The 12193-nt window shown below is 40.8% G+C and overlaps 1 protein-coding gene across 3 annotated transcripts in view; it reads left to right on the plus strand.

Annotated features, from left to right (window-relative positions):
* The first annotated feature begins 67 nt into the window (after window positions 1-67).
* Window positions 68-12193, plus strand: part of LOC140931390 (uncharacterized) — an 18145-nt gene continuing 6019 nt past the window's right edge. Inside the window, exons 1-8 of one of the 3 annotated variants that reach the window (XM_073381200.1) lie at window positions 68-211; window positions 7071-7433; window positions 8302-8618; window positions 9460-9537; window positions 9641-9825; window positions 10814-10954; window positions 11348-11448; window positions 11777-11823. In XM_073381200.1, coding sequence (XP_073237301.1) covers window positions 7099-7433; window positions 8302-8618; window positions 9460-9537; window positions 9641-9825; window positions 10814-10954; window positions 11348-11448; window positions 11777-11823 — 1204 coding nt within the window. In that variant the 5' untranslated portion in view covers window positions 68-211; window positions 7071-7098. The remainder of the gene's footprint in view (window positions 212-7070; window positions 7434-8301; window positions 8619-9459; window positions 9538-9640; window positions 9826-10813; window positions 10955-11347; window positions 11449-11776; window positions 11824-12193) is intronic. The other 2 variants (XM_073381201.1, XM_073381202.1) reach the window with 2 other exon arrangements.

Here is a 12193-nt window from a genome sequence, read left to right on the forward strand (position 1 = left end):
GGCGTTTTGACTCAAAAAAGCTACTCAATATAGCATGCGTAGTGACTCATTGAGCCTTCGCACATCAGCGGCCTACCCTAGTAAGCGGGAAAATCAAGAGGAAAGAAACGTGTTGATCGTCATTGTCTTTGAGCATTTGAATGGATCACACATCAATAGATTTCGCACCTTAAACAACTTGAGAAATCCAGAATTTTTGCAACAATGTAAGGTAAGTACGTTCATGTAATTATTTTTTGCAGAATTATTTGAGAAAACCGCCAACAAACTCGATAAACTATCTGCTTCGTTTTCCCGTCTGTCACAACAACGGACCGCGTGTTGAGACAAAAGTGAACCAAAATGTACTTAAAAGATTTTTACGAAACCTTTGGCGTTTCAGGTCTTTTCGTTGGCTTCATTTGAGTTTATTTTGAGCACATTCGAGGCTGAAATGTGCTTAATTTTTTCTCACGTAAATCGAGAAATTCATTGTCGCTAAAGGAACCAGTTGTTTCCGGTGAGAGAAATAAAACGCATTGATCGTAGACACAATGCTTGGTTAATCGAATATATTACTTCAAAGTTAAGTCGTACAATCAATGTGCTGCAGCTGCAACCCGGGAATTAATCACACGATGAAAAACGTGGCGAAATGCACAGCAACTTCCGCTTATAGAAGTCTTTCGCCGGCCATGTCACCCTAGTTCTTTAAAAATAGATGTGCTCAAAGACAACGAAACCGAATAATGTTATCAGCATTTTGCGCCCGAAAATGACTCAGACGTGGCTAAAGCCCTGATTTACTTAGCGTTTATTTAGGGAAAATTTGAGATTCAGTGTTCAAAGGATTTAATCGGTTTCAAAAGCAATAATTATATCAAAACTTTCATGTAGATTCAGAGCTCACGAGTTCAAACATAAGCTCATAACGACGCTTTTTACCGAGAAATTGTAAACTTCTTGAAATCTTATAAAATCTGTGAACGCCATTTAAATTTCTTAACTGTATTAAAAAAGTATTTTTGTTTTTAAACTTAATTAAAACTGAAACGTCGACGAGAAAAAATCTTTTCACACTTGTGTAGCAATATACACAACAGGAAATACGTAATCTGCTAGCAACTGAATTACAAGTTTCGGTTCATTGAAAGTGACGTCACCTGTACCTTAAGCATAGATTTTTATTGCAAAATCAGCCAGTAACTTTCTCAGTGCCGCGTGGTTTTGACATTAAAAGTAAAGGAAGAACATGTAGAGCATAAATTTGAGGGAAAAATTAACGCTCTGAGCTGATGTCACAGGCGAAAATATGTATATTGCAGGTGAATATACATTCTGGTGTCGTGACCTTCCGCCGACGTACACACGTCAAGGGGTATTTAAGTTTAGCAGTGCAATCTTAGTGTCATGGATATTTAAGGACTTTTGTTTCCCAGTCGCTGCTCTTAATTAGTGACGGAAGGAAGTTTAAGTCGACAACATGTCGTTCCTGTGTCTTGCTCTTTCTGCCCAAAATTTACCAAACTGTTCTTAATTTTCCCTGGCTCTCATGCACAAAATTGCTGTTAGCAGACTGGTATGTAAATTTAGAATGATTTCTTCGAAATTATAGAATTGCTCCCACCTTCTTCCTGTTTCTGCAACCCCGCCCCTCAAAATCCCCACCCCGGGGCCTGTTTCTCGAAAGTCCCGGTAACTTTCGGGAACGCAAGGCTGTTTTATTTCTGCCTTGTTTGCATTGAAGATCAACGTTTTTAAAGTTTTGATACAATGAAACGATCATTTAAAGAAATAAAATTGACTGGTTTGTGAGCTAGAAACCGTGTTGACATTCAAAAGATTTTGATTTTAAAATTTGCCTTCGGGCCCGCAAAGTTTTCGGGCCTTTTGAGAACAAGGCCCCTGGATTCCCTCCTTTCTCGGAGCACAGTCCTGTGCTGTGCTATGTCAACCGAAATTACACAGCTCAACGTCATATCCGACATCTTTGGATCACGCTGTTTCCGATCAGCGATATCTTTCTTTAGTCCGAACTACACGGAATTCAACATCGTCTCTACTTTCTTGCTGAGAGAAAAAATTACTGTCTTCCTTTCTATGAATTTCACTTACATCTTCCGTAGCGTGATTCTAGCCATCGTTTTTTAGTCCAATATGTTTTTAACAATGATAAAATACCCTCAATACTTTGCGTGGGTTGACGGTTCAGTCAGTCTACAATTCCCCTCAGGAAAATGATTCGTTTGGTTTAAGGTAAGCCTTCCGAAATTTCAATTTTCAAGCTCTTTACTCTCCGGTTGTTGTGAAAGCGAGGAGGAGGAAATCGTGAGCGTGCAAATCATTTTAAATCAGTATGATTTTCAAATGCTTGATATTAATAACCCCCGTCTTCTTTGGCTTCTTTGCTGGTGGCCGTGGCATAAGCTTCCTGAGTGATAGCAACTCGATGTATGGGAACCAGACAAAAGCAGCAGCAACAACAACCACAACTAATCTTTTTTATACCATCAGTAAGATTTGTGCAGAAAAATTATCAACAACCACAAACCATCAGCATTGGCTGGTATCATACATTCATCGATTGTGACCTTAAATATCAAGTAGTCAGTTATACTCTAGACGCTGCTGCACCTGCTGAAGGTTATTATTATTACAATGTATTACTGGTTTTTTGCCAATCGCTTGAGTCAAATCAGAGCTTTCGCTTTCTCTAATTTTAACTTCTTTTTGGCTTGAAGAATTTAGGTTTGGTACAACCGAACGTGAAATGACGTTTCCGGCGATCAGTTCCCTGGCCTCCGGTCATTTTCGACTTCCGTCCGCCGTGTTTCCTTTTAGAGCAGCTAGCGAGATCTTAAAACTGCCTACATTTTCGCTTCAGCAGTAGTAACGTGTCACTGCTGCTTGCCGCCAACGTTTTTGGACTCCTTTTGAGAGTAATCATTAGGAAAAAGAACGATTTTACCAGCCAGAAGCGAACCTGAGCAATTATTGTGCTTTGTTCTCCCCCATCGCAACTACAGTGGCCCCGTTGGTCCGCCGTCAGCGTGAAAATTAGATCATTTTATGATAATTTTAAAGAGTTCCTTACGACTCAGTCATACATCGACTACATCTATATGCCATGCCGAATTTTTGTGTACCACAGTTGGGCCAGAACGTCTTCTTTTATAAAGGCAGGTATTTATTTTAGACATTTTTGCCGTATTACTACTTAATCAGAAGCGTATCACCCTGGAATTTCCGTCGGCTACTTATAAGTGTCACCCTGGGTCAGGCTTACTTTTAGTCGACTTTTTAACCTTGTTCCCAGGGGAAAAGCCCTGTGAACGAGGTTGTCTACTTTTAGGCTGTGGTTTTATTTTCCGCTCGCAAAAATTTGCGTCGTCTGCCCACATCTGGATAATACTTATGGCGGTTGATCTTCTAGACAGCGCCTCTTTGGTCGTCACTGCCAAGGTTCTTCAGGACGTAGCTCGCCAGCGGTCTTTTGGCGGCAGATGTAGAGAGCGGGGATAGGGGTAGGGGAATTGAAAACCTCCTACCCATCCCCGCTCTTGAGAGCTTGCTCGCTTGGCACTTCGCTGATCTCATCCGCCATTGCTAGAAATCCTGCTCTGATTGGCTGAGGGTTTTTGGGTGGGAAAGCTAAACGCGCTGTAACTCAGACCTTATAAGATATACCGACCCTCTGGCCATGCGTGGCGTGAGTGGTTCTTGACGTAATCCACAGTGCTCAAAAGTTTGACTTCGACTGTCTGCGAAGTTTGCGAAAGTAAATAAACCATGTTTCAGATCGCGACTTCTCAAAAACTGTGCTGAAACTTAGACTGCGAGCTGTCTCTCTTTTTTAAAAACTTTTCTTGGGAGGCACGTGTAACCACATACGCCGGAGGGTCTCAATGGGGTGGTAGCTTTGACGGTTGACGGTAAATTTTCTCCGATTTTGACGGCTGACGGTTATTTCGTGGAAGTTTAGTCCAAGAGTTTTAGTAAATATTTACTTCTGTATAAATTTATATTAACTGTTCTGGTTTGGAGGTTGTCTTGGCCTTTTACTTGTAAAATTTCGAAATATTTTCAGATATAAGCAAGTACTAAGGTCTTGTAATGTCTTGAAGGAGTGTTTTGAGAACATGGGACATGGTTTTCCAGTTTGGAGCTGGATTCTTCAGGAGCAGAAGTCCATGACGATCAGCTGAAATACTAAAAAAAGCAAGATTTGAAATGCCTTGAAACTTTCTGACAGTTAATATCAATCGGCATTTTTGACGGCTGACAGTGACAGTGAAAAATAACTGACCTTTTTGACGGCTGACGGTTAACAAATTGAGACCCTCGCATACATGTACACGCTTGTGGCCAACGTCGAAGCAAGCCGCGAGTTGCTTTAATCAAGGGCGTTATCAGGGGCGCTTTCCATTTTGGCAAATTTTCCGGTTGGAAATTCCAGAAACATTCCGGGTCAAATGGAAAGTGTTTGCAGCCATATATAGAGCCACGTTTGCAATCTATTCGGCTTGCACTGTTCGCCCGTCACAACGTCCTTGGAGACTGTGTTTGATAAACTCGCTGGCAATGTTTTGGAAATTTTTTTGTTGTTGATCTGTCATTGCAAAATCCTTCTTTTTGTTCTTGCCAGCAAGAGACAAGACGTTTTTCGTGAAAATCCTCCCAGCGTTCTAAGGGCCTGTTTACATGGAGGTGGGGGACCCCAGATAGGTGAGGTAACATGCGGCGGGTCACCTCATCTATCATGTAAACGTGATCAAATTAAAATGAGAGATTATGTGGACAGTCGGGTTACCCACCAAGACGGGTTCCCTCACCTACCTGGGGTCCCCCACCTCCATGTAAACAGGCCCTAACATCGGACGTGCATATGCCATTTTTCTAAATGAGAAGAAAATACTTTTGTAAATAAAAAGCAAAACTGCGACTACCCGCCTGCCGAAACAGGATTGCGCAAATAGAACTGGAATTTGTTATCCAACCCGTTGGAACGGGAAAAGTGGAATAGCTCGGAAGATTACCCGTTTGTTCCGGAAAATTTGCGGTCGTACCGCCCGTTCCGTTTGCATTTAAACCGGTCGAATTAGAAATTTTCCCCCCGCCATGGAAAGCGACCCAGTTGTTATTTTTGTCGCATCGCCCTAGTCCCTTTTAATAACGTAGTTGTTTTGCAACCTCGCTCGCTAGAAAGAGAATTAAACGGATTTAAGGTGTTTCGAAATAGTTTTTCGGAGGCCATACCGATAGTTTTCAATCGCCTAAAATTGATTTTTCCTGTTACGATCGCCATTCGCCATAATATTTTCACCAGTAAGTGACTTCAATCCAAAGTCGGTTTAGTAGTGAAAATTTTATGGCGATCGTTAAAGGAGATTGAAAAAGACCGGTATGGTCTCCGATAAACCGTTTGGAAACACTTTAAGAGAAAAGTTGGACGGCAAGCAGCCTAGCTGGAACTCTGGAACACACTATTTGTCATACGCGGCAGAGTTTATTTCTAACTTTCTCAGGAAGCTCTGTCAGAAAATATATTTAATATACAGTGCGTAGAAAGAACTACAGGAAAATATGGGCAAGGGTTTTAGTTCATTTTCACCTAAGCTATCCACGGCAATAGATAGCCGTTCACCGTATTAATATGGAGCTTACAATCCGAGATCGAAAACGGCGATGGCAGTAAAACGTCATTGAAATTCTTGCTTTTTTTCAAACTTTTTCGCGATGAGTCCGGCCAAGTGATCCAGTTGAAAAAGATGCCGGGAAATTAAGTTGGAGCTAATATAAAGAGAGGGGATCCGATGCGTCCGAGTTCAGACAGATAGCGTAAAATTTATCCTCTCTGAACTTGCCGTTCCCGCTCTCAAATAAACCTAAAATTTGGTCATTTGTACCTCGTATAGTACTCAGCAGCAACGGCAAAGTATATATGTGTAGAAAAGCGTGATGATGCACGTGCTGAGTTGTTGTTTTGCTCACTAATTAACCTTTTGGGCCAGTTATTTAAACGGAGTTATGGAAACACCATTTATCGTGAACAGTTTCATGATAGCAAATGGCATAGACTGGAAAAGTATTTGTCTCCTTAAAATATCCCACTAAGGAAGAGATCTGGAGGTCCAAACATTTCCTAAACCGCGGTCTAAATAACCAACCCTTTGTTTTTAAGACGTTTCCTTTTCCGTTGCTGTTCTTGCTTTGTAAGGTCCCTTATTTAATATATAGTACATTCTCAACAAGAATAGATCTTCATCTTGTTTCCGTGTGTAAAAATACATTTTACGCTGATATTGGCCTTACACAGCTGACCAAACAGGAAGAAGACCCGAAAGTTCCTGTTAAAGAAAAATTGGAACTTCCTGTAATGTTTCTCGCTTGTCTTCTTTTTAGCACGAGGAGTGTTTCTGTTGTTGAACATCCTTATCTTACTGGGAACCCGATAACCTTGCTTGAAGGCCTTCTCAGAAAAGTGGACTTAATTTTTTTGCAAATCATACTTTAGTGTACGGGTCCGGTATTTCTTGATGTAGTGCACTATATATGTCTTAAGTGAAAGGTTTGTAGGGAAATGTCAGCTGTAAAACCTTTCCTAGATTTGTTTTTTAAGGTTTACATTATAGCGGAAACCATTTTGAGGTGCAAAATTTTTTAAAAACACACTAACGCTGTCATCTAACTGATCGCACTGCCATGCGGGCACACGTGCATTGCTTTGATTACGTTTCTATGATTCAGCCGTTTTTACAGGATTAAGTATTTCTTGACAAGAAGAAAGATATCTTTCTTCAAGGAAAACTTGCATAGGAAATGCGAAGACCTGACAAGTCTTTTGTTGTTTTCAAGGAAAACTTGTCGAATCATCTCAAAAACCGCGGGTTCCGATGCATTTTGTATCCTTCTAGTGATACCCTATGTTTTCTGCTCTCTACGATATGGTTCGTCACTTAGGGTCGAGAAGGTCAAGGGATATTTTTTAGCCGAGCAATTGCATATTCAAATCAATAACGACCTTTCGTTCTACAACAAAAATTTGGAAACGATTGTATGATACTTACAGAATTATGTTATATCCTCAACAGCTCACCGGTTGTTTATAATCCAAGCGCAATGCCGAAACGCAAGCGTGCACTTTTGAATCAGTGTAAGGTGAGCCGCTCGCCGAGGGTACCGCGGGCTTTGAAGACAAAAAGTGAAGAGGATCCTGTTTGCATCTGGGTGCAGTGTGAGAATGAACGCTGTAACAAATGGCGACTTATATCAGCCGAAGAGGCTAAGGGACTGGAGGAAAGCAGCTCATGGTACTGCTGGTTTAATCGTGATACTCGCTATAACACATGTTCAGCTGAAGAACAGAAGGTTAAAAAACCGAAGCATATGAAGTTTATATACAGTCTGCTACCCGAGGGGGAGGTAGTAACGGCTAAAATGCACGGATATCCACCGTAAGTACTGCACCATATTTTTCAGTGTTCTCTCTCTGATCATGAACACTACCGTATTTCCCCGAATTATAGCCGTCCCTCGATTAATCGCCCTCCCTTTGATGAAAATAAAAATAATCGCCTCCCTGGAATAATGCCCCCCCCCCCCCCCCCCCGCCCCTTACCCCTCTCGCCATCTTCTCTTTAAATTTCTTTTATCCCCTCCCTGTAAAGTTAAAAATTGAATAGTTGCAAAAGTACAGGTTTCGTTACAGTTTTCTCTATGGTAATGTTTATGTATTTCACTTTTTCCTTTATTCCTTGGATATTGACTTAAAAAATTAATCAAGGAACTAAAAATTTGGAACACTTTATACACTGTTTTTTTGTGTGTGATTATTTTTTACAATTTAATGGGATAATAAAACAAAATATTTAGGGCACGTCTTCCAGTGAGTAATATTTAAAATAAGCGCCTCCCTCGACTAATCGCCCCGTTTTGGTGCGAAAAGAAAAAAATCGCCCCGGCTATTATTCAAGGAAATACGGTATGCTAAAAATAACGTATTTGCCTCCATACATAAAACATTCTCCTGGGAAGTATTCGCTACTTAAATTCTTCGGGTGCAAGCTGAAGCCTGTAACTGATTATGAAAACTAATTAACCTATGGAATCCAAAAGCAATGCTTCCCGCCCCCTTGCACTTTATTGAATTCACCTATAGGTTACCGTGACCCCTTTATGAACCCGAGCTATTCTTTTTTTCTCAGTAAAATATCAACAAATGCTGTGATTTATTTCTTTGAATAATCGCTTGTGCCCCTTACTATTCATTTTTATACCTGGAGAGATCAAATTACTCATTCATGTTTGTTGATTCTAATCTAGTTGGCCAGGTCTGTTAACACGGGATCCAACGTGCGGTGAGTACTACGACGCACCGCTGATCAAAGAAGACGAGGTAACGCATTATCACGTGGAGTTCTTTGGCCGACCTCGTTCTCGTGCGTGGCTAGTGCCACCTCTTGTGCATCCACTTCGCTCCATCAATGAGATCGAGAAAACGCCCAAGTTTCGGAAAATTCAGGGACGCCAACTTATGGAACTTAGAAAATCCTATGAGTTCGCCCTTAAAGAAGCATACAACTCGTTAAGCAAGACTGCCGACCAGCGACTGGCAAGCTGTCATTTTAAATATGTTGAGGGTGAGTTTATTAGTGATGGGTATTGGTCAATAATCTCTCCTTTCAGTTCAGTGGTTGGCATTACTCTAGTTATAAACCAGGGTCCAGAAGGGTATTCACTAGGGCCCAGTTCCTAAAAAGGCCGACTAGCGTTAATCCAGAAATAAAATTTTGTTCCGTTTTTGTATTTTACATTCCCGTGCATTGCTTAGGGTAACATTTTGTATTATTATTACTGTATCTCATAGTAAAGGTTCTACGGTATTTTGTGAGATCTAGTTGCATGTTCTTAGACGAGAAAACCGTTCTTGAAATTTTGGGTTAATCCTGGGTTAAACTTAACCATCTTTCGAGGAACACGCAACGCAAACACGGGATCTTGGCACGAAATGAGGTATTGGAAAAGAAAACGGTGTTCGGGATAGAGATGACAGAAGTACGGGATACGGGATTGCCGTGATAAAGGAGCGGGAATGCGAGATCAGGAACCCCATTCCAGATCTCGACAAACCCGGAGATGCTCAATCAAATCTCAAACCGTAGACGACCGGCGTTGTTATAGCGAGGGCGCAACTGAGATATTTACATGTATCCCAACGATTTGTCTGAGGTTGCAGCTGTATTAGGAGTTAAGTGTGGGAAGAAAATCGCCGGAAAACTTTAAAAATATATTCTGTTCTCCCAAAGCGTGCCTTGATCATTAAGTACTGAAAGGATCCGAAAAGGATGGATAGAAGATACTTATGCATGGCTTTAACAGTCAATTGCACAGGTGCCTAGACAATCACGATTGATCAAGCGGTTTGATTTTGATCCTCTGTACTAATATTTTCTCCAATGCATCCTTTTTTAATATTAACAGAGGAAGACAAACCGACGACAGAAGTTTCTACTGCGAAAACGCCGGTTGTAAGCGTGAAAGAAGGCAAAATACTAAAAGGTTAGTATATATTTCAAGCTTGATGTGACTTATCGCCTTCGCAATAACTTATTAAATAAATGTTAACCATCTTAAATGATTGTCACCGTTATTATTTCAATAGAAGAAGACAAACGAACATTAGCGAAAGTTTCGTCTGAGCAAACTCCAGTCACAAGAGAACAAGCAGTTAAAATCCCCGAGCGAAGGAATTCAGCAACATCTCCATTAAACTCTCCAACAATACCCATTATGATGAAGAAGCCATGGTTAGGTGACAACGGAAGCGTATCATCATTGGATTGGAAGGTATGTGGCATGATCAGCTGTACTGAGTGGTCGCAATGAGTGAGATAGTGCGTGCGCCATAATAGGGTTCTATCTAGGATTTATCGTTTGGGGGAAAAGTTCCGAGGGGCCGAAGGCGACGAACTTCCTTGGGGGGACTGGAGGCATGCCCCCCGGAAATTTTTGAAATGAATATGCGCTGAGATGTAATCTGGTGCATTTTTACACGCAATTTTGAGAAGCGTTACAGTGTGTGCACTGACCTCGTCGCGTCGGGATGATTTTTCGGATGTAGTTACTTATATGTGTACTGTAATGATAACAATATTTTTTGGGTGGGAAGCTTCTACCCCTCAAATACCCTAGATAGAACCCCGCATAAGATAAAGAAAGTTGAGCCTGAATATCATCAGGCCTCTAATTCTCTTACATACATTAGGCGGCAGAAGAGGAGTCAACGGCTCTAACTCTGTTGATACTAGAGTTTTTGGTAACATTTTAAAGTACCGAATTCATTCTTGTAACACTTAACAAGAGGGCGTGGTCGAAATTAGCTCGGACGTGAGTGCTGAAGGCACGAACTTCTAAGAGGGCCAGAGATTATACCCTGCCTTCCCTTTCCCGACAATGTTTTTAAACTGGAATCTCCGGATTTCCACTTCCCGGACCGGTCCTTGTAGACCACACTGTCGTAGTTTCTCTGGGGGCTGCCGGTCCATTACCCAGCAATATGTCGGTGGTGTCCATGTTTGTATGCGTGGGTGAAAAGAGAAAAGGTAAAGAAAAAATTGTCTATGGGAATTACGTAGAACTACAGATTAGAAGTTTCACGTGGTTGATAGATATAGGGCGCTAGTTTAAAGAGCGGCGCACGAGAGGGAGAAACACGCTATGCTTTTAAAGTTTTTTTTTGGCCGATGAAACATTTATCCCGGCAGTAAATACAAAAAGGATTCCAAAAGAAAGCTTTTATACGAATGATCAATTTTTATTTCATCCTTGTCTGCAGGAGAACGAATTCCTGGAAAGACTGGAATCGTTTTCAGTGAATCGTGGGGTGACGGTACCCAAACAACCCATATGGCGCGGCAAGCGGATAAGTTTGTTTAAGTTTTACAACTTGGTCCTAAAACATGGCGGATTTGAAAAGGTAAGCTAAATCTAAAATGAAATGTAATAACGCAGTTTTTAATTGAGCTGTGAAAGTATAATTTTGCAGCTTTGCTTGAGAAAATTCGCGCCGTTTTTTCCGCCAATCAGGAGTCAAAGTCTTTATCGACGTATAAAAGCGACCTGGACGATCTGCTTCCAGTTAAGCCAAATTCAGGCTTTGTTAACACTATATCGGCCAACACCTACTGCACGATTTTCGATGTGTGTGAACGATTTGTTCCAGTTCTTTGTCGTGGCTGTTCATACTATGACCTTATAGTATCAACATAGCCTCGACCATAGCAACGCAAAAGCAAAGCAATTATGAAGTAACTTCGTGGAGAAACCGCTATACCATTGACGTTAATTCTTTTTTTGCGGCAAATTACAGGTATGTCAGAGTAAACTATGGGACAAACTGTACAATGAACTACTAGATGCTGATATGGTGTATGAAGGGACCAACAGCGCCGCAAGGTTCTTCTATCAAAAGTAAGTCAATTTTAGATTATTTGAATGAAGGGTTTCTTTTGACCAACATACATAAATCGCTAAACAGCCAAGTACACTTGCAGTACTATAAACAAAGCATTGTTCTTTACATTACATGGATAAATGAGCGAACAAGCCATGTTAAAAACGAAGTACCCAGATCAATTGAATTATAGCGGTAGCATACAATGATAAGCTATAGAGTTGAATAAACTGACCGTAATAACTAATGACTACAAGAAAACATCAACTGCACAAGTTGACTAGTCAGTTGTCAAGAAATGGTGATTGTTTTTTCTTTTAATGATTTTTGTATGTACCCTTTTAGATATCTTATGCCATTTGAACACCATATTAGAACTGAAAACAAACTTGGTAAGCTTTCTGTTCATTTAATTATTTGTATTTTAAGCATTTTGATCTCAAATGCCGCTTTTTAATCTTTCTTCTTATGTGATTTAAGTAACCTCTGAAAGTACTACTTCATCAATAAAATGTACCCTTTACTGCACCCGTACCTATAGTTGTTTACGCCCTTCTTGGTTACACCCCTCTCTAGGGGGGTAAACAAACCAACTACGAGACTGACAAGCTACACGAACGACTTCGTAGATGTTAAAAGCCGTGCCAGATAGAAACCTCTTCTTGCGGGGTAGGGTACCTATCACGAAAAGGACAAAAATGGTACAAAACAGTGACATTAAACATTACTACTGTACATTACATCACTTTAGGAGCCGATTAA

The sequence above is a fragment of the Porites lutea genome, chromosome 3 (genome assembly GCF_958299795.1).
Source record: "Porites lutea chromosome 3, jaPorLute2.1, whole genome shotgun sequence".
In the NCBI taxonomy this organism is placed as follows: Eukaryota; Metazoa; Cnidaria; class Anthozoa; order Scleractinia; family Poritidae; genus Porites; species Porites lutea.